This window comes from Eschscholzia californica, unplaced genomic scaffold (genome assembly GCF_041429995.1).
Source record: "Eschscholzia californica isolate CP2 unplaced genomic scaffold, dmEscCali1.0.p SCAF_2, whole genome shotgun sequence".
Taxonomy (NCBI): Eukaryota; Viridiplantae; Streptophyta; class Magnoliopsida; order Ranunculales; family Papaveraceae; genus Eschscholzia; species Eschscholzia californica.
In genome coordinates, this window is record NW_028238309.1 from 58923345 (window position 1) to 58949065 (window position 25721).

Genomic DNA, 25721 nt, shown 5'->3' on the forward strand with positions numbered 1-25721 from the left:
AGTAACCGTGCAATATCTGATGAAACTATGTAAAATGAAGTGGCAATTATTATTACTCTATTATTTGTAGGTATTTATGTCTACTGTAACGAATACTTGTTATCTGCTACTGTTTTCACTCTTCCCATAGTCAAATTTCATACTTGCAACGATTTTTACAATGACGAAATGTCGCTGGGCATCTGTCATATATAGTAACCATGGAAAATAATATGGTAGGCCATGGCCCATGGGAAATAATGAAAGAGTTTAAACCATTACAGGAATAGAATGTAGTTTGATCTGTCAAAACAAGTAGGAGGTCATGACTCATGACTCCAACATTCCTTCATCTAGAAACCAGTATACAATACAACAATTAAATTAAGGTTTCTATAACCCGATAAAATATTACTAAAGAGATTATATATCAAATGAACCCAAACAAAATTTGACACAATATCCCAAATTCTTACCCAAACGCTCACACCGGCTACTGACAAAATAATACATAAAATATAGGGAAATGATAAAGTTACAAAAGATTTTGACAAAAAAAGTTTCCCAGCTGATGTGGCGGGTGTGGTTTCAAACTTTGACCAAATCTAGGCCGTTGAGAGATGAAAATCACAACAGCCACATCAGCTGGGAACTTTTTTTTGTCAAAATCTTTTGTGATTCTAGCATCTCTCTAAAATATATCACAAGCGAGAGATCTGTATGTATACATTTATATATTTATATATTTGTATATACAATATATATTCTTGTATATATATGTTGACGGTAAGATGACATTGATAAAGTCGCCCGCCATGATTAGGATATGGAATTTATAATGGTAAGTGATGATAAACAACAGTAAAATGAGCTACAAAAGGAAACTGAAAATGACATATGAATAAAGAATAGCACTAACAAGAAATAACAAATATTTGATAGAAAATGTGTGAGAAAGAAGGAGACTAGATTCATTGGAAGTAATATATACTGGTCTTTTGCATAACAATCTTAATTACTCTTTAACAAATAGGATCCAATTTTCTAAAATTGGTTTATTTAATAATTAATAATATACTAAATACAGTGATTAAATAGTTAAAAAAAAAGGCGTATACTTCACGTCTCAGGCTACATATTAGTGCAATAATACCCACCATAGAATTTTTGTTACTTCTAAATTTTTCCTTCTATTTTATTTCGATAAAGTCAAACAAAAATTCTTGTTAAAATTTTCAAATTAATATAATTCAACTATGTTGCTGAAATTTCAAACACTTAGTCTACTTGTTATTTTCAAAGGAAACATGCAAGTTCTGGATTTTTAACTTAATTATTATTTTCTACATTTCCTACTTTAATTTCAATTTTTTCCTTCTTAGGTTTATAGTTAAAATACTATGATGATATGTCATTCTTGTTCATTTTTTAATAAAATTGATGATTACTTATATATAAATAACAATAATTTTTCTTCAAAAAACAAAACAAAGATTTAAATTTATTATAATAAATTGAAGATAAATAAAAGTATTAACTAGCTAATGAGTCTAAATTCTCGGAATTAACATCATCGAAGTCTCTTGTGTTGTTGAAGCTTGGACTCAAAATCTTATTTTCGTGAGTATATCTCATAATTATCTCAGTACAAACAAATTGACATCTTTAAACGAAACATCAACACATTTTACGTCATAGAACGCGTTATGGATATCCAAAACCCTAGTACCAAAATAAAACTTTAAGATCTACTATACAAATTTCTTAATCATGATTTAAACAGGTAAAATGTGGGAGTTCCCTCACATCTCATGAGAGATCAAGTGGTTGAAGTCAAGTCATGGATTAAGGTGGCTCTTTTAGTTGAGTTTCACTTTTACAGTAGGATGAGTGAGACTTGACAAAGACCAAAACTCAAAATTGGGAACTCTCAAGTCCCTATCTACAAAAATATGAAATTATTATCCTTATCACAAGATGGATCAAATTGGCTAAAGAAAGTCTCCAAAGGATATAAACTTTATTAGGAAATTGCTAACTTTCTCCATATATTTGAGTTTTTCTTAAAAGAGTATATGTACCACAATAATTCGTAATTAAGACCGTTTTACGGTTAGTCCGGCTAATTCAAAAGATAATGGAGTATAAAGTTTCATATGCAATTTAGGTGGTGCTATAAAGAACTTAACTGTCTGATTTCTGTACGTAGGGTTCGAATCCAACGATTGTGCATCCGTCTGAGATGAGAGAGGTCCTCAACTCGAATCGTGAAAGTTGGAGTGTACTTCTCTTGAAAATATCCTACCTAAATTTATTGAATATATAATTACAACTATAAAGTAAATGTTACCGCGCTCCAAAGACATTTATCGTAAAGTTTGAAGCCATTACGAGTATATTATATACCTTCCACGACAATTTTATGTGTTATTTTTTTTCCATATTTATATTTGCGTCCATGATGAACATTCTTTTTTTTTTTTTTTGTTAAGATTCATGATGAACATTCAACTATTACATATGTAGACATGCGAAATTAAGCAAGATAAAAAATTAGCTTTTTTGTTTTAATGTTGAACTCTATATTAGCACCTATAGTTTAATATAAAGTTTGATTATGAATGTCATAAATTATGGCTTAGTTAAAACTGTTTTGACTAAATTAGTGTTATTTAGCTCTATTTAGGCTGGAACTTTTGACATTACAGGATGAATTCCAAAACCCGATTCACATTCACTTCTAGCTTCTCAACTTTGAAATTTCATTAAGTAGCCAACCTACGATAAACTAAACTAATTTAAGATAAATTAACTAGAAAAAAGTTGTAATCAATAAGAAAATTCTTATTCAAAATTCAAAGATATAAATAACAAGGACCGACTAGACTTCGTTTATAAAGTTTTAGACACTTCTAGATAGACAGAAACTGGGAAAGAAATAATTATTAAACTCTAAATTCTTTGATTACTACTAATCCTAATTTAGAAACAAATAAAATACTCAAACTTATAAATCCATACATAAATAGAACAACTAAATTTAAAAATTCCTATACAATTAAAATACCTAATTCATGTGACTTGACGGTGAGGCCCGTCACTACTACGGCTGAGAGACCCATGTGGCCGATGGTCTCCATACTAATATTGAAGACTCGTACCAATTAGAGGATCTCTATTTTTCCCCACATAGTAAAGAAAATCTCAATTGAGACTTCACACGAGAATTTGGAGCTTTTTTTAGTCTTACATCAGATATGCACTAGCTCTCTATTTCTCTCTTTTTAATTATCTTATTCACCAAGTCTCACTCTTTCTATAAGTTGATCTCATCTGCATGTCTTTTTTATTTTTATTTTTTAATGTTGGTGACAGATCATTAGTCTCCTCTTCTCTTTTTGGGTAGCTCCTTATTACAACTATTGACGCGCAACCACAACCAAATTTTTTGAAGGATTCATGTAAATGGAGCGGCTATAGCAATAATATGCGACACTTTTAGTGCTCCCTTCAAAAGTGTAGGATTTGGTAGACCCTTAAGTCAAATTCTGTAACAAATTCAGTCTGAGTCTACATATTTCAACGCAAAATTTAGCTCGAAACCACCGATTTGGGTGCGCCTGTAACAAAATACACTCAAAGGTGGGTGTAGGGGCGTCAATAATACTTACCGGAGCGCTTTTAAAACTTCCCAAGACTTTTCTAAGAGAAAGAGGCATAGGTGTCTATAAGACCCGTTGGGCCTAAGCAATCTGAACCTTGTCTTTAAGCTCACAAAAGGTGTAAACAAAGTGTCAATAAATGGGATCTTAAAATTATTAGTGGGAAAGTTTAAGAGATACGAGGGGGTGAGAGTGGAACAAGATAAGGCCATAATCTGATTTCAGATTATTATCCAAATTCAAGTCTGTAATTCCAAACAAGCCTTTCGTTCTTCTCTCTCTCTCTCTCAAAACTCATCACTTGTCTTTTGATCTTCAACAATGTCAATTCTGTAAAATTAAGACCTTAGTCGTCAACTTCATTTAATGGCTGGAATTCTGGAATCAATTCCAACCCCTCGTTCTCATACTAATAATCTTCGATATAAAACTAGTTCCAACCATGGCCGGAAATCGTTTCTCTCATCGGAGACCAGAAGTGTTCCATCCCTACCCAGGCTCACCTTAGCTCCTCAAAATGCTGTCAGTGTAAGCCGTGTCCCTTCAATCTACTGTCAAGAGGCCCAAAATACAGATGCCAAGGGTAAGATAGTTTAAGAGTAACTTTTTTTATTTCTTTCTGAGGTGATAGGTTCAAACTTTGGAACTCTTGGGGAAGTGTTTTATTTAAGTCAGATCTGAAATCTGACTCGAGCTATGAATTGACTGGTGTCAGGTTTCACAGTTTGATACTATATATATAACTGGTTCAGGTTGATTTTTAGTCTATTTGAATCAGACAAAGTAGATGAGTCAGATACAGACAATGAGAAAAAAATTATGAACCTAATGCTGCGAGAGAAAATAATTATTCCATTAATCACAAGCCATATAGTTTTTTTTTTTTTGAGAAATCGACTATGTTAGTCAGTACAATTTACAAGGCATTTATACATCATGAAGATGTGATAAGCATGATAACTGCCTAAGTTAAACCGATAATGAAACAGGCCTAAAGCCCAACTAAAACATGGCCTAAAGCCCCGCAGATTTATTACATTATTAATACCTTAATAACCCAAGTTTAATAAACCATAAAATCCACCTCCTCTGGGAATCGAACACGGGACCTCGAGGGTTTTGGAGTTTATGTCAACATTATCGACCACTTGGGCTACCAAATGGTGACAATCATAAGCTATATAGTTAAGCGAGGCCACCACTTACATTTATATATGTGTATCATAGTCCATAGTGACGGTTGACATAGCATCATAGGATATGGTACTGTACTCATAGAACATGAGTAATGGACTAATGGTGCAACTGCTAGTAGCTTAACTTATAGAGCACTTTTAGGCTTTTTTTGTTATTCCAACTCGAAACAAAAGCAACAATTTACGTGTATACGAAGAGTTAGTCTATGGTTTCTTGCCCGCCTTAGACAAGCGGTTTGCTCCTTGCTTAAGGGTTTGGTGACGAGTGCTCGGTTAATTTTATCGAGTTCATACATATTTGGTGTAGACGTGTAGTTCTGTTATGCAACGAGTAATTAGTACAGGTGAACACCTAGAATTTTAGTGATAACCATGGAAAGTTATCTCAAGTTCATTCAGCAACATCATATGGCACATTACTTATGGATGTATATTAAGGTTGTGAAGGCAAAACCATTTTCTTTGAATAGGGTCAAGTTGTCATTAGATTTGAGGGTCACAATATATTGTATTTGTATGCCAAGACTCCAACCTCTCCCTAGTCATCTTCACAAAAGGGCACATAATTCACTGTAGATTATCGAACTTAAGTAGATCATTTCGATTTCGAGCATGATAAGTCAAGCGCTCATATCAACTTAATTTTGACATTTCGGTTATGACTTTCGCCTTTCGAATTATCCAACTCGAGCGTAGTCTACTTTCCATCCTTAAGTGATTAACATTTTACTCTGGTTGATTAAATTTGCCAGCGAATGCTATTTTGAATGTTGAAATAGACGAGAAAAGCATTATATGGTCTAGAAACTTTACGTCGTTGCCATTTGAATAAAATTTCGCCTCTAAAGACACGCAAACACAATTCCTTTATAACTATACAAATGTCTTTTGCAGTTTCAAGGAGGAATACTATGGGTTTGATGTTATCAAGTTTTATCATTTCACAAACTTGTTCTAATGGCACTGCTTTATCAGAACCATCAGTTGGGTTTAGGGAATATTTAGATACTTTTGATGGTTACACATTCAATTACCCTAAAAACTGGATCCAAGTTCGAGGTGCTGGTGCCGACATATTCTTTAGAGACCCATTTGTTCTTGATGAAAATGTATCAGTTGAAATTTCTTCTCCTTCATCTTCATATTATAAGAGTGTCGAAGATTTGGGTCCTCCAGAAGCTGCTGGCGAGAAAGTTCTTAAGCAGTATTTAACAGAATTCATGTCTACAAGACTAGGCGTGAGACGTGAATCAAACGTTCTTTCTACATCTTCTAGGGTTGCCGATGATGGGAGGAAGTATTACCAAGTTGAGGTAAATCTCTTTTACCCCCATAGATAGATCAGTAAGTTTTCCAAGTAAGCCGGAGAAAATAGATTGATTAGTGGTTCTAGTCGAAAAACAACATAAACCCGAGTTTGAGACCTCCCTTGAACACAAGAAGCTTTGTCGATGCCAACCCTAAGTAGTTGGGATTGGTCGTTCCATTAATATGGATTGGGATCTGGAGTAGCCCGAGCAGATCCCTGATCCCCTATCGAACCACCAAGTTATTATATATGTTAGAGAAAAATCTGTCTAGTTTCAGCCAAGTTAGTTGGCTCGGCTTGGTGGAACCAAGGATCAGCCTCTGTTCAATCCCAAGCCGATCTTACCTCCTGATTGGAATAATCTCGCCTTCTTCGGCTTAGACCAGACCTTTAACTCTAAGCCCAGCGAGGACCGAAACTGGGTTATCAACAACAATACAAAAAGTTCTCCAAGATGCATATACATATATAAGATAAACGAAATGAAATTTAACTTAAATTTGCTTTTATATAATTTTTCTTATTTGCTTAACTTTATAGTTCGTGGCGTTCATATCCAGGTAAATATCAAGTCGTATGCAAGTAACAATGAGCTAGCTGTAATGCCTCAAGATAGAGTAACACGACTAGAATGGGATAGGCGTTATCTCTCGGTTCTTGGAGTTGAAAACAACCAATTATATGAATTGAGATTACAAACACCTGAAAATGTATTCTTAGAAGAAGAAAATGATCTACGACGAGTAATGGATTCCTTCAGAGTTATGAAGCTGAATGTTTGATCACTTGCTTGATTAAACTTATTTCAAATGTCTCTTTTCACATTTTTGTCTTTATATTTTCATATGTAGATTCTTTCATTCAACAATTCGGTTCCTTATTTTGTATTCCAATTTGTCATGTACTTAGCATTTACATTATAAATGCTTTAAATTACATTGGGATTAATACTTGGGATTGGGAGAGGCATGAGTTCCTAATTTTGCATGATCACATTCCAACCTCAACTTTTCCTTTGTCTTTTTTTCCCCTTAGAAAAAAAGGAAGAAGACCGGGAGACGGACATTTTCGGTGGGGTGAATGTTCATCCAATCGTTGGATTTCACGGCATTTTCTCTCCCTTGATGAAATCGGGGTGATCCAAAACGTTGGATAGAGATTCGCGACAAATTCTAGCCAAATTTGTCTGTCTCCCTATTTGTAAAAAATGATTGATGAGGGTTCATGGCATTACTCCACTCCTAAATGTGTCACCCTTAGAATGCAGAAATGGATACAATCATACAAGGTATTAGGAGGTGGTTTTCATGGGTAAACTTTATAAATACATATATGTAATAACTAATAAATCAAAAAGGATTCATTCCTTGATCTTCTATTTGATCTTCCAAGTCATTCTATAATTGCTTTTACGGTTTTGGAGATATAAAAACACATGTATAGGCAAGTGATGACGATGGTATCCTATGTCTTCTCGAAAGTTAAATTAACAATATTGGGTGGCTTGGGAGATTCTTTGTAGGCCGATCGCTCAAGGGGGCTTGGGAATCAAAAGCCTGAGGAGGATGAATGATGCTCTTTTATCTAAATGGCTATGGAGGTTCGGTAAGGAAAAGAACCTCTTGTGGAGGAAGATTATTAAGGAAAAATATGGGGAAGAGGAGCTAGGGTGGATTTCGAAACCGCCTAAAAAAGCATATGGGGTCTCGGTTTGGAGGGGGATATACAGAAGGTGGCATAAGTTTAAATCCGTGTCCAAAATTAGGATCGGGGACGGTAAGAACACGAGTTTTTGGGGTGATATTTGGGTTAAGGATACATCCCTCAAAGAAGCTTACTCGAATCTCTTTGTGCTCTCTGAATTGAAGGATGGGACTGTTAGTGATTTTTTTGATTGTGACTCTAAGGTCTGGAGGTTGGAGTTTAGGAGAGGGCTATATGATTGGGAATTGGAGGAGGCAACTCGTCTTTTAAACGACTTAGAACCGTTCTGCCTAACCAGTCGTCCGGACGCTAGGATATGGATTTCAAATCCGGATCCGGGCAAAGTAGACTTATCAGTAAGAGCGATGTTCTCGCTTTTGTCAAACCAGGAGGTGGAGACTAAACCGGTTTTTAGAGACGTTTGGAGAAAGAATATACCCATGAGGGTGAGTGTGTTCATATGGGCTGTGATTTGGGATAGGATTCCAACCATGGACAACTTGAGAAAGCGAGGTTTCATTTCGCCTAATCGTTGCGGTTTTTGTGGGAACGATGAAGAATCATCTTCGCACATATTTCTCCATTGTGACAAGGCGAGGGACGTGTGGAACAATTTCATGAGTAGTATCGGGATTGTCTGGTGTATCCCCAGCTCCATTAGTGATCTCATGCTCGCTTGGAAAGGAATTAAGGGTAGTAAACATAAGAAGGCTATCCTCAACATTATCCCTAAAGCAATCATATGGGCAATTTGGAGTGCTAGAAACGATGGAATTTTCAGAGATAAACCCCGATCACCAGAATACATTTTCTTCGCGGCTAAATGTCTTATTTACCATTGGAGCAGATCGTATAAGTGGGCTAAAATATGTTCGTTTAATTGCATGGTTGAGTCTTGGGATGCTTTTGTTGAGTCGCTATAAAGGGGGTTGTTTTTTTCGTCTGTGGGGGTTTTGTATGTTGTGACCCTTATGCGTTGCTTCTTTTGTTTTTTGTCGTGCACTAGGCCCTATAGCCGAGTGCGCTCTTGTATTTCAGCTTGTTTTCTCTTATTAATTTAATCAAATTATTCAAAAAAAAAAAAATATCTATGCAGACGTCTTGTGTCTGTATTCAAATAAGTTTAAATCCTAATGAAATCTCACATAAGCATCACCAAACCAACATGAGTTTCTCATCGCCTCTAAAAAGTTTACACCTGGTCTGATCTAGGGGTGAGAATTAGGCTGGGTTAGGCGACCACATGTTCGTTAATTTGAACAAGCCGATCAGATTGAACCTTCTTGTGAGTTCGGGTGATTATGAGCTCTAACGAATTCGAGTGTCCATAACGGTTTTCAAGATTCTCGTACTTTTTCCACAACCCTATTTTGTACCTCAAAATAAATTTTCAAGATAAATAATCTCTTACATTAACCGTTGGATTTCATTCACTATTGATCTGCGTCATTTAGAAGTCATTGTTTCATTTGTGTTCATAATGTAGTGGTACTATATAAATAGGAAGTAAAAATCGCAAGTCTCTCTCTCTCTCTCTGAAAAAAATAAAATTCTCTCTCTACTTTTCCCTCTTTACTTCACTTGGTTCATAATATTCATCTTTAAAATTCTCTCCGATCAATCGTCGGTTTTATCCGAATAATAGATCATAAAATCTATCTTCACAAGGATAAGAAATTGAATTCCTTTTTCTATCATAGGGTAAGTTCTTCTTCTTTAATGACGCTTCGTTACCAAGAAACTGATATTTTTTATCTGATTTGTTTTCGTTTTCGTAATTTGTTCAGTTCAGATTGCATTGAGAAATTGATAAGGAAATCTCCCAATTTCTCCATCTCTCTCTCTCTCTATATCTGGTATTTGGAGCGATGTTCTTCAGTGGAGATTCATCCACGCGAAAGAGGGTCGATTTAGGTGGAAGGAGTTCAAAGGAAAGAGACAGACAGAAGCTTTTGGAAGAAGCTAGATTAGACAGAAAGCGTCGGTTAGGGTTACGCCAACAAAATTCGGCTGCAATCAAGATTCAGGTTTTTATATGAATTTCTATTGATGTTTTAATCAGCTAAATAAGCTATCTTTTTGTGTGTCTTAGTGATTTATCTTCCTCTAGGAGCTTAATTAGACATGATTATGAAAAAAAATCGAAACTTTGAGGAGTTTTGATCTTCTCAATGACTGCGGGTATACTTGTATGCTCATTTTTATTCATAACTTTCTCATTTCATACGGAATTTTGTCATTGGTTGGCAATTACCCCCAACTTTTACTTCAGTTGGATATGAATTCATAAATATTTGATCATATTTTGAGATTACGTAGAGAGACTTGGGTTATCTTTTTTATGAGTCATAGTGGAGATTGGGTTTATCTTCCTCAACTACTACATTGGACGAAACTCAACGCTACAATTCCGTATCAACCCAAAATACCTTAGTTACTGGCTGCCTGTTATTTTCGAGTACAAGTTTAAATGAGGCGTTTGGTGCATTACGAAGATGTCTTCATGCTTTCTCAAAAGCAGTAAAGATGAAGCCGGATTGAAGTTGTGACCATTTGTTAACGTCTTAAACTGTTTGTGTCAGCTAAAGTCTTTGACTCACTTAAAGCAACACACTATTTATGGTCTTAGGCTCTTAGCAGTTGTAGTTCATAATTTATTGAAAGAGCGTGTACAGCTAATTATTTTCCGTTAGTGCCAAAACTGGATGTGATTTTATCTAATTTTTGAGGGCCATCTTTCCTGATTTTGTTTTCCAATACATTTTATCGACACTTCTTACGTGGCTCTGCTATTTCCTGTGTGTTTGATACACGTCATTCCGTGATCTCCAAAAACCCTTTGATTCCTTCATTCAACTTCAAAATCACGTCTTGAATGGCATGGTTTCAGGATGTCCTATTGATTAATGAATTGGAAGTGCTTTTCCTTTTATTAATCTTTTCAAGGTTTTCTTACCGTGTTTCGAGATACTGTTTACCAAGTTCACTTTCTAAGCAGAAGATCATACTAATATATACGCATGAATAATTACTGATTAAGGTAAATTACCTTTTGGGAAAAAATCTCTATTATGTCATAATTATATGTTTGTACTATTCTAGTAACATTCAAGTATCGGAGTTCGGAACTATCAGGCTCGTATTTGAGGGGGTATGATCCATGCGGTCACAATAGTCCCTCTCGAACAGCAAGGCTCCTCAAATAGTAGTGCTAGATATAAAATCTTAAACTTCTGAGTTACTTCAAGAATAATGAATACGATATTGGTATCACGATTAGAACATACAAAGATCTACTAAATTAAGTAGCGACAACTGTGATTTGCTCGAGATATCCATTCTTTGAAGAGCTAGAAATACATATGTATGTCTAGTTAATCATATGATCTTCTTTCTTTTACTCTAGATTAGATTTTGACTAGCATCTAGTGCAGAAATGCTTCAGAGGGAGGAAGGCTGTGGAAGCTGAACGATCTAGGATAAGAGCTCATTTTCACTTATCATTTGGGGGTAGCTGTCAAAAAGTTGACAGGTATGCTCGTCTCTTAAATCTTAAAACTTCGAAGCTCACCTTACTGCATTGTAGTTTCTTTGGGTCTGACCACATATACTCAACTTGGTGCACTGCTTAATTTTCTAGTAGATGTTTCATTATTATAGTTTTGATTTTTGAAATTCACCTTTTCAAATGTGTTTCTTTCCTTCAGGAATTGTTTCGGTCCCGATTCAGACTTCCTTCGCCAGTTACTTTTCTTCTTCAATGCTCAAAATGGAGATGATTTTGCTACCCTAGTGAAAGTATGCCGATTGCTGTATCAATATGTTCATGTTAGTGGTGAGTTAACTCCTTAAATTTTGAGTAATTTTTATGTTGCTTTGTTGAGCCCAATACTTTATATGTCTAATTAAATGTACTTTTTTTTTATATTGTTCTATGTATTTCCATGGTAGTTTTTAGTTTTTTACTCTTGCCAAATTACTGATTCTAGAGGGTATCTCTTTCTTATACTTTTTTTTGCCGATTCAATTATTCAAGTTTGTGATGGAATATACCTCACAGGTTAATTTGGTTTAGTTCCTGAGAGTGTACAGATATTTGCCCTTCGGTGAACATTGAGGGCTGCAGTCAATATTCACCGGGCACGTCATAGCATGACAAAAAATTGGAACACATTAATACTTTGATGTAACAGCTAATGTTGATTGGGGCAATGGGGATATAATTGGTTAGTCAACAACATAACACGCTTAAAATTAGCCAGATAATGATAACTGAGAAGAACATAACATTTTGATGTTCATCTTGATCTACTTCTGGGCTAAGAGGAAGCATTTGACATGTCCTGTCTCATTTAAGGATTTTCTAGATAATTTTTTTTTTTTTTGGAAATTGACTACGATCAACGATAGTCATTACAATTGCCATTGATACATCAAAGATGTGATAAGCTCGTTAACCGCCCATTCAAACTCGGCCTATAGCCCAACTAAACTATGGCCTAAAGCCCAACTACATTATTTATACCCTAATAATCCCAATTCACTTACCAAAGATTCCACCTTCTCTGGGATTCGAACCTGGGACTTCTAGGGCTTTCTGGAGTTTATGTCAACACCTTGGAACCACTAAGGCTACCAACTGTTGACGATTTTCTAGATAATTGGGAGGCTATATTTGCAACTATTTAGTCCATCATAAAAAAAAATTTATGGTCTGCTTAGCTCTTGTAAATTTAAAGCTTACTCATCAATACAAATTTCTTTCTTTTGTTAAAAAGGAAGAAGGAAAGAAACAACGGGATATCCTTACATTTCCAAGAAAATTCAAACTAGAACTTTTTATTAGTGCAAATAGTTAGTTTTGTGTGCACATAGTTATGCCCAATATTTTATGGATGATTTTAGGTCTAACGTATGACATCACTTAACTTTCATGTACTTGTAGTAAATTAAGTAGGGGGCCTGAATTATTCCTTTTAGAAGCCAGGGCCTGCTTTATTTTTTTGGTGTTGGAACTAATCCTACTTAATTGTCTTATCCTTTAACATAGACAACATGATGGGACAATTTTTCTCCGGCTTTAGGTAAATAAGTTCTGTTAGAGAGTATCAACATTATTCACTGCTTAACTTGACCAATTAGCTATGTGATATTATATGGTTCCAGCACTATATGTGCAATAGTCATTTGTTGAAACTACAGATGAGGGGTTCAGGTAAGTTCATATACCATCTTATTAGATACGGTGATGTGGAAGATGGAATTGGTCTGAAGGCACTTGTTGGTCATGCTTGAAGTTTTCATATATCTCTTCTCTTTAGCATGCCATGTAGAATTTCATATTAAAAGTATGTCATGCTTTGGGTGTGGTTGTGCAGTCCATTTGATTTTCTGACTAAGATGTACACTTGTGGAATCTTGTTCGGTGCAGGCGATGTTGTTGGTCTCTTTGCAAGCACAGAGTATGCTTTGAAGCGTGCTCTTGTGAATAATAGAGTGAAGCGTCTTGTAAATGCTTGTCTTCAGGCAGTTCATCAGAATAGGTGAGTGGTATGCACTCTATTTTATGCAGCATTTACATTTTAAACTCTCTATCGTCTCCAATTTTTTTTTTCTTATTTGTATTTCTGAGGGGATTATCCGCGCTAGCTGTACCGATCCCAGAACCTATAATCTGAATGAAAGATAGTCAGAAATCTAATGCTTAAATTCTCGCGCTGATTAGATGGAGGCACTTCCAAGGGTTATTTGAACCGATACGGAAGATCTGTTCACTATTGAAAAAGGAAAACAGATGCACAAACCCTCAATCTTTATATTGAAAACTTGTTTAACGATGCAACTTCATTTTTGTCAAACTTACAGGGTAGAGCTTGTAAGCATCATCTCTCGGTTATGTAGTACTTTCATGGGAAATGATAGAGTGACTTAGAATTTGGTACTTAGAGGATGACATGTTTCCTCGTTTGGAAACAAAAGCGGTCCCCACCGTAGTCAAACTTTGAAAAAACCTTGTTTTTTAGTGAATTCCACGTCATTATGACATCCTCTAAGTAACTCTAGCATCTCCCTACTTTCATTATGTTTATTCTTATTTTCTGGGTTGGGTAGTGAATTTTTATTTTTGGTAAGTGTTTGAGTAAGGAGATATCATCTCTATCTAGAAAAAAAGCTAATTTTGACATAAGTTTGAGTTTACAAACGAAAAAAAAAAAACGGTGGGAGTTTAGTTTGTTGATATTAATTACACTATCTATGTGTCGGATGGTAATACTTGCACTGTTTTGTGATTATTATAATGTATTTCTGTGCAACAATTAACATGGTTTAACTTTTGTTGTTTACATTATGCTATTTGTTCAGTTGCTCTTCACTGATGGGTCGAACTATTCATTCATTGTTTGCTTAGCTCTGCTTTTAGTTATTCAAAATTTGTTCTCGATGGCTCTATTATGAACATTGAAGCGTTTCTCAGTACATACATATGAAAATTATCTCATTAATATAAATTCGAAGTTTCAAAAGAAAATATTAAAATTGTAGTTAGTTTCTTACTTTCTTATAGATAATGTTACTTACTTTTGCCTTTGTGCTGCAGAAATCTTCTGTCAGATCAACTCTTGATGTCATTTGAGGTTGATTCGCCTACAGTTATCTTGCTAGAGGCAGTGGTCATGTTGATGAATCCCAATCTTCCTTGGGCTTGCGAGCTAGTTTCTTATCTCAGCGAAAGGCATACATTTGCTTTATTGAGAGACATTGTTCTCACTGGAACTGTATGTCTATTAAGCACAATTGATGTTTCTCAGATTTTTCTTTTTAAGTTTTACGAATTTCATCTTAGTGCTTCTTGTTAGTGCAATGGAAACTTAACTGAAGAAATAATGAACTTTGAGGATTGTTACGTGTATGTCGGTGTGGAGGAACTATAAGTTGGATACTTTTATTGCCTGACTATTTTGGTCAGCGGGTGGCATGTACTAGACACTGAAGAGGAGTGCCTGTGTGTGTTTGTTTGTGACCAGTAGCGGTGTCACTTCCCTTTTTGACTTCTACAACATAAGCCATATTAAAGTGTGTAAACTATATCTATTACACGAGGGAAACGACTTACATTATGTAACTAATAACTTCCACAAGTACTAATTATAAATCTGAAACATGGGTTTATGTTCTTTATTGCTAATAAAGTATAGGTACTGTTGTTGCCTTCTTGTATTAGTAATTGTGTTAAGCTCACTCAGAGAAGATAATTAGTACATATCATATCCTAGCTTTCTTCTTCTACTAATTACTGTATGTCAATTTCTCCAAAACTTGTATGACTTTGAGTACAGAGGTTTCAAGGTTTATACTAATGTATATTATTGTAAGCAGCATGGTGTGAAGGCTCAAGATTCTGGTGGGCAAATATCTTCGTTGGAGCACGTCCTTTCTTTGATTGTTTCTCATATCGGTGGACAAAAGTGTACCTGCACAGATATTGATCCAAGATGGAGTTTCTCATCCCAAATTCTTACAATTCCTTTCTTGTGGCGGCATTTCTCGTACTTAAAAGATGTAAGTTCGTCCTATTGCTCGTTGGGGGAAGGATATAAGTATATAACTTATTTTTTAGAAGTTATTGCTAACTTAAGCTGTTAGTTGACTTCGTTCTATAGCTCTACCAGACTCCTCATTAAGGCCTATTGTGGAGTGGTGTGGACAATGTAAAGAGAACACCAAAAATCGAAAGCAAATAGTTTTGTAGAATCTCAGAAGTCAGAAGGGAACAACTTAAAGTCGTATTCGTGGGAGTAACTTTTTCTTGTCATTGCAGGTCTTTTCGACCCAAGTCTTGGTCGAACATTATATTCATCGAATGACACTATATGTGCACAGTCATGCCAATGTTCTTCCTGATGACACATCTCGTGAACTACCGGGACAGGCCTGCCTTCTTGGAAATATATTAGAAATCGCTGGGATTCCCTTGCTCCGACCAAACTGCTCGTTTGATATGGTAAGGAGGTGATACTACGTATTTTTAAAATTCAGCTCTTTTTTTCTAGTCCATTTATTTATTGTATCTAGTAGATAATGATAGGGAAGGCAGTATGCTCGTCGTTTCTGTTGAATGAACATTAGGAGATCTCATCTACTAAAGCAACCTGCTTGAATATGAACCCCTAAATTGTGTTGTTTCTTGTGTTTTTGGTTCAAGAAAATAAATCCTTAATACTTTTTGTTTATTCTTTTCTGGATCAGGCCATAGACTTCGCAGCTGTTTCAACGTTTATGTTGGAGATATTGCCAAGTATAAAATCACCAGATATGAACAGCAAAGAAAGTATGCTCCTGTAAAATAGAAAATATGTTTATTATGCAAATCTCCATTTGATGACGTCATTTGTGATTCTACTTCATTGAGCTTGTTTTTCAGATTCCATATCGGATGAGGATGACATGGCCATCGATGAGGAAAATACAGAAACAGTAAAACTTGATTCTGAATTGCAAAAGCAGATCTGTGGTGCTATTAATCCACGCCTTCTGCTGCTATTGGTATGTTCTGTTTATTAGCTTAACAATATAACTGCATCTGGTTGTAATTTGAGTTGTTTTCTTCTAATTTGAGTTTAACTTGCTTATTTTGAACAGGTGAATGTTCTATTTAGGGATACTTCACTTCTTAACGATTCAGATAGTGATATACCAAACAATAAAGAGGTGGCAGCAGTTGGTGCCATTTGTGCTTTTCTGCACATTACATTTAATACTATACCTCTTACGCTGGTTATGACTGGACTAGCTTACAGAACCGAGCTTGTACGAATTCTCTGGAACTTTATAAAGAGATGCCATGAGAACCAGTGGTGGCCATCTTTGTCAGACCTAACTTCAAATTACTCCGGAGAAATCCCTGGTTGGCTATTGCCTCTAGCAGTTTTCTGTCCTGTATATAAGTAAGTCTACTTGTTTGGGAATGTCAAATTCTTCAGCAATTCGGAACCACTAGTCTTTTGCATGTTCCCTTATCTGGCCTTGATATTGTGATACCCATGTTATGAAGCTTCACTGCTTCAGAGCTCATTACATCTCGTATGAACAGTTTCTTTCTCCTCTTCTCTTTCAATAAAGAGACATTTTACATGTGGTTTATCAGGTATATGCTCACAATTGTCGGCACTGAGGAGTTCTACGATCAGGAGAAACCACTTGCCTTAAAGGATCTTAAGAGCTTGATTATTATTCTTAAACAGGTAGAGACTTATTATTACATCTTCTGTAACGAGTTGGAAACAAAATTTATTGTTTAAGACCAACTGCTGCGAGCCTGCAATGCTTAATTTTCTATAAGACAAAATTGAGAAGGTTATTACTTTCTGGTCATGGTAACACGTGGTTATCGAATAATGCTGCATTTGCTTATATAAAAGAGTGTAGTATACTTGACGGTGTAATCTTTTTAGATTCTTACATGCTATTTGACTAATGGATATTGTTTAAGATCATATGCTGCAATATTTAATTTTCTTTACAACAAAAGTGGGATTACTTTCTGGTTATGGCAACATGTGTTATCAGATAAAGCTGCATTTGCTTATATAAAAGAATGTCGTACACTTGAGGTTGTAATCTTTAGGTCCTTACATGCCATTCGACTAATGGATATTGTAGATTGGTTAGGCATAACAGATATTCATATGCAATCCAACTTTCTGGCACACGAAGTAGTTGGTATGTCTCGTTTTTTACATTTTAGGTAACAAATTCTCATGCATATCTTTTCCTGCAGGCCTTGTGGCAACTCCTGTGGGTCATCCCTGCAAAGTCCCCTAACCTAGTGAAATCTGCAATTGATATCTCTCGCCTAAAGAGAAACTCTGTAGATTTCTTGCAACACAGAGTTAGCATTGTGACCTCCGAGCTCCTATCGCAGGTATGAAATGTGATTTGTTTCTGGATAACTGGCCTATTTGTGAATCTCGAAGTTGTGAAAGAAATTATTTGTGCAACCAGTGTTACCTGCCAAAAAAATATTGGAGGACTTGGTTGTGCTCTACTGAATAGTTGATGCATGAATCTCTCAGTTTATTGTTCTGCTATAATGCTACTTTAACACTTTCTAAATCATTGTATGACAAACATTCTTACAGTTACAAGATTGGAATAGCAGGCGACAGTTTACATCACCCACCAACTTCCATGCTCAGGAAGCAGTTGATGAAATGTTTGTTTCCCAGGTGAGTACCATGACATCTGATTCTTGAATGCAGAGCATCAGATTTGTTGACATCATGCCTTTTATGTGGATTTTTCCAGGCTGTGACTGAGAATACCAGAGCACATGACATTTTAAAACAAGCCCCTTTCTTGGTGCCATTTACAACCAGAGTCAAAATATTTACTGTGAGTAACTTAATTTATATGTATGCTCTTTCTGCTTAACTTGCACTGTCACAGATGTTCAAAAATGCTGGTTTTCGGTTTTGGTGAAGTGGCTAACCGACTTTCAGAAAACTGATATGCCAGAACTTGTATACTTATTCTTGTTTGTATTAAATGTTATTCTAATAGTCTGCCACAATTTCTGTATATCCTGATTCAGTTATTGTGTTAATAATCTCCGTGACTGACTATTTTCTTGATTATCCCTCTCTTGTACGTTTTCTTGGAAAGTCTCTATTTACTTTCTTCTCGCCGTTTCACCTACCTTTTAACCGCATAATTTTGTAGATAAGTGGATATAAGTTAAATCCTCTAAATATTAGTTGAAACGAATACTCCAAACAATTGAAAAGGTCTTTGATGAACTGTGGAAGAATTTGTATGATGTCATTGATGTGTATCTGAGATTCTGACTGGATCTGAAATGGCAATATCTAGGAAATGTTGGTGCCATTGTGAGAAATTTTGGTCAAAACCTTGCCAGCAACTTGTATTGCCTGATAAAAAGATTAGAAATTCACTGGTATTATGATACGATTTGGAGGTACAGATGTTGACTATAAAGTGTTACGGTTTCCTCACAAGTTGTTTTCATTATCTTTCTCGTTCTAATAAGCAAATCAATATGAAATATTTGATGGAAGTTTGATGATTGACTTTCTTTAATCTGTTTGATTGCACTAGATTAATTCGTGAATTCTGATTGAACAGTCGCAGTTAACGGCTTCAAGGCAAAGAGATGGGCCACATGTTGCTTTCACTAGAAACCGTTTCAAAATTAGACGGGATCGAATATTCGAAGATGCTTTTAATCAATTGAGTGTCTTGTCCGAAGAAGACCTCCGCGGACTGGTATGACCTTAGCTTTTATATGTGGATGTTAGTGCACCCATGAATGGTCATCCGCTGCTGGACTTATTGTTATGCACATTTCTGTTCAATTCTTCAGATTCGTGTGACGTTTGTGAATGAATTTGGGGTTGAAGAGGCTGGAATAGATGGTGGTGGGATTTTCAAAGATTTTATGGAGAATATCACTCGAGCCGCCTTTGATGTGCAGTATGGGCTATTTAAGGTTGTTAAGTCGGTCTAAATAACTATTTGATATATGCCTTTATTGTTTATACATACGTCAAGCTATTTATATTTTTTGTGTTTCTCGCTGTCTCAATGGTTTGGTATTCTACCTTGTGTGCTCGAATCATAGGGGTTCAATGACTCTATTTCTCTACTTTCACTTTTAATCAGCTTCTGGAGAAGACATCTTTTGTGCTTAAATGAGTTATATTTTTTAACTTCTTTTGTAACTGAAGTATTTTTTTGGTTGATATCGGTGTTGGATCTAATATCGTGGACGTTTAGTCTTACTGAGTTCATCTTGTTTTTGTTTCTTACCAGTGCCATTCATAGTCACAATAACCATTTACGGAAGGGTCATTATGTTTAGTTAGGCATGTTAATATACGGAAATAATTTGAAGATAGTTCATTCTTATTCTGTTTCTCGGAATACTTCTTCTTCTCTATTTTTGTCCTTTCTTCTTTCCAGTCAGACTACATTTATTCTCAAATCTTATCTGGTTATTTTTTCTGTAATACTATTTTCAGGAAACAGATGATCACCTGTTATACCCCAATCCTGGGTCAGCATTGGTACATGAACAACATCTTCAATTTTTCCATTTTCTTGGAGTTGTTCTTGGAAAGGTATGTGGTTTGTTTTTGTTCATCATTGAAGTGATTTCTGGCTACACTAGGCTTGCCTGTAAACTAGTTCTGTTACCAATCAGTTAAGCTGATTAAGGTTGGACCATTATATTATATCATTTGATTTCTGCCCAAGACTACGTGTTAATATTTACATATTCATCTATAAAATGGGAGAGGCTGTCAGTCCTAAGATTGCATCTATATTACTTGGCAGCAGTGATCTCAATAGGAAAACATGACACTGGAGTTGAAACCGAGTTAGTTCCTTAAACTATGTCTATCTCTATTCTTGCAGGCAATGTACGAAGGAATTCTTGTCGATATACCATTTGCAACGTTCTTCTTAAGTAAATTAAAACAAAAGTAAGTTTTTGGAGGATTTTTGCTTAATGTTTTACTCCAACGTTTATTTGGATTATCAAATGTAAGTGAAAGTTACGTGGAGTCCCCATTTCAAACTTCATTACTATCATGGTTATGCTTATAAAGCTTATAAATTGTAAGAAAGAATATGTTTTATCACAACTATTAATTTGCAACTCTTGCATGAGCTTTCCATCTAGTGATTTTTTCTAAAATGTTACAACTTTTCTGGAAACAATGGGAATGTATTAATTTTTTTCTCCAAGACACAGCAAACAATGGAAGAAGCATAAGAATATTTAGTGTTTTCTGCTAAAACTGTAATTTACCTGTTTTGTTATATTTGGGGTACTTACTGTACACTGAAATATACTTGATTAACAGTATAAGATGAATTTATGTTGACCGGAAAAGAAACCTTAACTAATGACATGTTAACTAACTATTTTATGTTCTTCCGCGGAAATAGGTACAACTATTTGCATGACCTGCCGTCTCTTGACCCAGAATTGTATCGTCATCTTATTTTCTTGAAGGTGATATCTCCCAAGATTTTGTTAATCATTCATGCTTCTTAACTCACATCCTAAAGTTGTTACAGATAATTTAATTAAATTATCATATGCATTTTGTTGGAGTCTATTTGATAAGAATTTCGTAAATTGGTTCAGTTATAAGCATCTCAAGTGTGGGTGCTACATAAGGATGTATTCGTATAAGCAACGTAGAAATAACAGCCTCATGCAGTCATTCTTATCCTTTTCAACCAACTTACCAGAGTTTATGTGTGTTCGAGATGGTACAGCTGTTCGAAGTAGTCCTTCAAATTAGCATGTTGCCAAATAGAAACTTTAGGCCTTTTAAAATTCAGGAGGGTGTGTAATCGTGTATGATGGTTGGCTATGGGATCAAGGTTGTCGTATTTCTCTCAGCCACACTTAAAGATCTAATAAATGATACTTCAGCAGCGGGATCCCTCCCCCAATATAAACCCTCGGAATTAATAGAATCCATCGGAGTCCTTCAATCCTCCAGACGAAATAAAAAGCCGAAGTACTGTTGTATGGAAGAACCACAAATGGAAACGTATTGAAATGTTTGTGCTATTAATAGTGTGTAGATCCTTGCCTTTTTCTCTTACCAAGTGTCTCAAATTTGTAGCTTCTTTAGACATCTGAATATCAGCCAACCACAACTCCTTATATGCATGTGTTTTTCTTGTTTTTCTGAACGCCATGACTTGTCCTCTTGTGGTTTTCTCCGGTCTCTATCTTTCATTCCTGAGAATAAAACCTGGAAGTCTAAACTAGAAATAAAAAGTAGTACCAAAATGTTAAAGTTCAAACTTAGCTTAATGTATTATAATATAAGCAGCGCAAATATTCTGTTCCATTCAGATGTTTAAGTTTCTTGTTACCTGTTTAATATGCTAGAAAGATACTACTTCTCAAAGGGAGAATAGTGTAATTTTGAACTAGTGTTTGATATTCGCAGCATTATGAAGGCGACATTTCGGAACTTGAGCTGTACTTTGTCATTGTGAACAATGAATATGGGGAGCAAACGGAAGAGGAGTTGATTCCTGGGGGGAAGAATAAACGTGTAACTAATGAAAATGTTATTATGTTTATTCATCTAATCGCCAACCATCGATTAAATTTTCAGGTGAGCTTATCAGCCATTTAAAGCTCACTGACATTCCTTTTGGATCATGGTCACCTAAAACTAATCCATAATACTTTCATATCTTGCCATTGGTAGATACGTCATCAAAGTCAACGATTCTTGTGGGGATTTCAGCAGCTTATACATAAAGATTGGATATCGATGTTCAATGAGCATGAACTCCAGGCAAGATATTTTATACTAATGACCTAGTTTTCTGAAGCCTTCTCTGACTTGCTCTTTTATTCTGATGTTTTGAAATATTTTATACTGATTTCTAGAACTGTAGGTTATCTTACGTCAGGCACTGTCAGCAACCTGAAGATCTGACTACTAGCTCATCATAAATTCTGAAACTAATATGTTCTTTTTTAATTTCGAAAGGAACTTCTATGACTAAATACTTGGTTATTATATTTTCTGCAGCTACTGATATCAGGTTCACTTGAAGGCTTGGATGTTGATGACCTACGTTCTCATGCACAATATACCGGTGGTTATCATGCTGTAAGCTTTCTTTTGTCGTCTTCTTTCGTACTTTCATGTTAAGTAGACAACTAGTAAGCAGTTAATCTTAAACATCTCTCGACATAGTTGAAATATAATCCATCCGTTTTAAGATGATGACAGATATAGTTCTGATTTTTCTTATAGGAGCATTATGTCATCGATATGTTCTGGGAAGTTCTGAAGAGCTTTTCATTGGAGAATCAGAAGAAATTTTTGAAGTAAGTTATATCAACTAACTTAAAGCATCTGTTCTTCTATCATAATTATTTATTTTAACATCCACTGATATATTTGGTGGTGCGTACTAACCCGCTAGCATCACTATATATGCAGGTTTGTGACCGGGTGCTCTCGAGGACCGTTGCTTGGGTTCCAATACCTAGAACCGCAGTTTTGCATACAAAGGTTGTTAAGACAACTAGCAGTTGATTCTTTTATTTCTCTTTTATTTATCATCTTTCAGTTTCTCTCGACAGTTTGATGTTTATTGAACTTTGGTTATAAGCGCAGGGCTGCTGGTGAAGCATCTGAAGAAGCTCTTGATCGGTTACCAACTTCAGCTACTTGCATGAATCTTCTAAAGCTCCCACCTTATAGAAGGTAACTTGCTCTTCTCGATTCAGATGTAGTATGAACATTATGGTTTCTTTGTAAATGGTTGGAGGTTCAAATCTTCTTAAAAAGAACCATTATATATATATATATATATATATATATATATATATATATATATATATATATATATATATATTATTCCGTATACATAAAAGACCCAATTCTAGCTCCACTTTGGGCACCCAAAAACTTTATTTATTTATTTTTATATATATATATATAATATATATAGAGAAAGAGAGAGATGTTATCTTTTCTTACGGTTGACGGATTGGTTATGACAGTAAGGAACAAATGGAGAGGAAGTTGTTGTATGCAATCACAGCAGATGCCGGTTTTGATCTCAGTTAATTCCTCTATCTGGAATCGTGATGTCTTCGATTATGATACGAAGGCAATCTCTGCACTGTTATACAGCAAGCGTCTGTTGCTGAAAGTCAGGCTTATGTGGGGATAATTACATTTGGGATGCGATCCTGAAGTGGGTGAAGATGTAAATGTAGACATCTTATGTACATAGAGAAAAGCTTGGAGCAAGTTGACTCTCCTGTCTCGCCCACAGGTGAAATGTGTTTACATTTGAAGTTAAATTTAAAGTGGGTAATAAGGAATTGTGTGTTTTCTGCTCAGCTTCAGAAATGTTAGCTGCTATATTTTATGTCATGAGTTAATGCTAATGACGTTGAGATAAAGAAGACAGTACATGTGCCTTTTGTTAAAACTCAGATAACTTTTAGGGTTCTTTAAGAAAGCCTTGTAAATGTTATTTTCAGGAGTTTCAAAATTGGATTGAGATGTTGTTTGCTTTTGTTTTTTCCTTTGCTTTATCCTCCATCATGCTGTTGTTTTCCTGGAATAAATTCAGGAGATGAGATTTTATGGGCTTAGGATGTGTTTTTTTGTCTGAATTTGAATTAGTAGAATCTAAAATGGCTGACCTGAATTTTAATTAGTTGAATTTTTTTATAAATTAGAATGCTTGTCTTTCAATATGAAATATTATGACTGAATTTCTTCTACACTTGACCCTTATTTACAAATAAACAAAATCTTTTGGTTTCCTTGGCGGATTCAGTGAGGGTTTGGACCCTAAGAATGGATAATGTAGTTAAAGCAGACCAGTAGCTTAGGTTGTGCTAGTGGTGGTGGTGGTGGTGTTGTCAGATTGTGGACTACCATTTCAAACTTATTTTGAAGTCTGAGAAGTCTGAAATGAGTAGATTTTTATTCAGTCCATTTAGACATGTATCTTATTTAGCCGGAATTTCACAAGGAAAATTTATAGAGAAGAAGCCCCTTTCTTGTTAAAGACAATCTCAGAAACAAGTCCTCTTGGTCTGAGGCAATGTCTTGGTTCGGTTTGACTTAACAACCACTGCTTTGATATTTTCGGGGAACATAAGTTTGAGTGAAATTCTTTTTGGTTTCCTCAAACCTCACCATCTATCTTCTCTTTACTGCCTCAAAGTCGCGACAAACTTCTATTACCAGCTTTGTTGCGGCAAACTTCTATTACCAGTGACTTAATTCTTTTCTTTTTTTTTTTAGTCTTTTCCTGCCACCTCTGCCATGGGCCCGCACCACCACCACTACTGCACGGGCTGCCACCACTTCTTTTTGCCTTTTTTACTTCTCTCCTTCCTCCTCTACTTCTCTCTCTTCTTCCTTCTCTACTCTCTCTCTCTCTCTCGCTGTATCCTAGTTTTTCTTTCTCTAGTTTCTTTCGACGAATGAGAACCTTATTTCCACAAATGGTTTTCCAGACTAGGACCCCATTTTTTCACGAAGGATTTCCGGAGGGGAACCCTCCGTGGTTCCTCTTTGTCGAAGGTTCTTGGCAGTGGGGACCTAGTTATAGGCTATGGGAGAGAGAGGAAGAACTGGTTTTTAGCGAAGGGTGGTGGTAGTGGGAGGAAGTAAGGAGGAAGAATATTACAGAAAAAAAGTCGGGGTGGGGGGCGGAATATGATTTTTCCCCGGAAAATATTGGTCACTGCTTGGGGAAACAAATTATTTTCGAGGTACAAATTTTTGGCCAAATTTTTTTGTTTCCCTTGTGGTTGCCACAAGCCTTTCGCCACCATCTTTTCTCCATGCTGGTAAAGGTTGCCCACAAATTGTCCATGTCGACGATCTTTAATTCCCACCGAACACACCACCACTATTTCTTCCTCCTCTCATTTCCACTACCACCATTTTTTTATCCTCCTTCCTCTCTCTACACCTCATCTCCTCTCTTCCCTCGATATCCGTTCTGACGAAGGGGAGATCTTTTCGTTAGAACGAGACACTGGTCCAAACTCTTCAATCCAATACGCAATCTGGTTTCAACAAAGGGATTTTTCTCTTCGCAAAAACATTTAAATGGGAAACGAGAGAGGGAGGAGGAGAGAAAGAGGGGAGGAAGGAGGAGTGAGAAAAAATGATGCGATGGTCGAAGGTGGTGGTGGGCTAATGGCTGGAGTTTTAGAGTAGATGAGGAAGAAAAAGGAATTTTATTATCCCGGGTCATTCGACAAAACTTATTATTTTTTAAAATTTTGTACTTCAGAAAATATTGTTTTTAGTACTGCACAAC

At 35.7% G+C, this 25721-nt stretch overlaps 2 protein-coding genes across 3 annotated transcripts; both read left to right on the plus strand.

Moving 5' to 3' along the window:
- The first annotated feature begins 3782 nt into the window (after nucleotides 1-3782).
- Nucleotides 3783-7094, plus strand: PPD1 (Photosystem II reaction center PsbP family protein). The gene is made up of 3 exons (XM_086661541.1): nucleotides 3783-4224; nucleotides 5732-6150; nucleotides 6707-7094. The coding sequence occupies exons 1-3, from the start codon at nucleotides 4008-4010 to the stop codon at nucleotides 6926-6928; spliced, it is 858 nt and encodes a 285-aa protein (XP_086517667.1). The 5' UTR covers nucleotides 3783-4007; the 3' UTR covers nucleotides 6929-7094.
- A 2008-nt stretch (nucleotides 7095-9102) lies between these two features.
- On the plus strand, nucleotides 9103-23951 carry UPL6 (ubiquitin protein ligase 6). 2 transcript variants are annotated; one of them, XM_086661542.1, is made up of 27 exons: nucleotides 9103-9551; nucleotides 9638-9877; nucleotides 11285-11382; nucleotides 11558-11685; nucleotides 13282-13393; nucleotides 14449-14626; nucleotides 15228-15410; nucleotides 15670-15852; nucleotides 16098-16179; nucleotides 16273-16394; nucleotides 16491-16795; nucleotides 16996-17092; nucleotides 17629-17772; nucleotides 17990-18076; nucleotides 18156-18242; nucleotides 18993-19133; nucleotides 19231-19356; nucleotides 19889-19987; nucleotides 20286-20353; nucleotides 20823-20889; nucleotides 21848-22018; nucleotides 22115-22204; nucleotides 22445-22525; nucleotides 22673-22746; nucleotides 22862-22933; nucleotides 23039-23128; nucleotides 23428-23951. In XM_086661542.1, exons 2-27 carry the CDS (start codon nucleotides 9719-9721, stop codon nucleotides 23492-23494), a joined length of 3111 nt encoding a protein of 1036 aa, XP_086517668.1. In that variant the 5' UTR covers nucleotides 9103-9551; nucleotides 9638-9718; the 3' UTR covers nucleotides 23495-23951. The 2 variants fall into 2 exon arrangements, with proteins under 2 accessions (XP_086517668.1, XP_086517669.1); XM_086661543.1 differs by having other exon boundaries at nucleotides 9289-9551; nucleotides 9643-9877.
- Nucleotides 23952-25721: the final 1770 nt, after the last annotated feature.

Bases quoted from the DNA above. Each gene is read 5' to 3' on its own strand.
- PPD1 (XM_086661541.1), top strand. From the start codon at position 4,008: ATGGCTGGAATTCTGGAATCAATTCCAACCCCTCGTTCTCATACTAAT. The intron at 4,225-5,731 runs GTAAGATAGTTT...TGTCTTTTGCAG, and splicing joins CCAAAATACAGATGCCAAGG to TTTCAAGGAGGAATACTATG. The intron at 6,151-6,706 runs GTAAATCTCTTT...GTTCATATCCAG, and splicing joins GGAAGTATTACCAAGTTGAG to GTAAATATCAAGTCGTATGC.
- UPL6 (XM_086661542.1), top strand. From the start codon at position 9,719: ATGTTCTTCAGTGGAGATTCATCCACGCGAAAGAGGGTCGATTTAGGT. The intron at 22,747-22,861 runs GTAAGTTATATC...CTATATATGCAG, and splicing joins AATCAGAAGAAATTTTTGAA to GTTTGTGACCGGGTGCTCTC. The intron at 22,934-23,038 runs GTTGTTAAGACA...TTATAAGCGCAG, and splicing joins CCGCAGTTTTGCATACAAAG to GGCTGCTGGTGAAGCATCTG.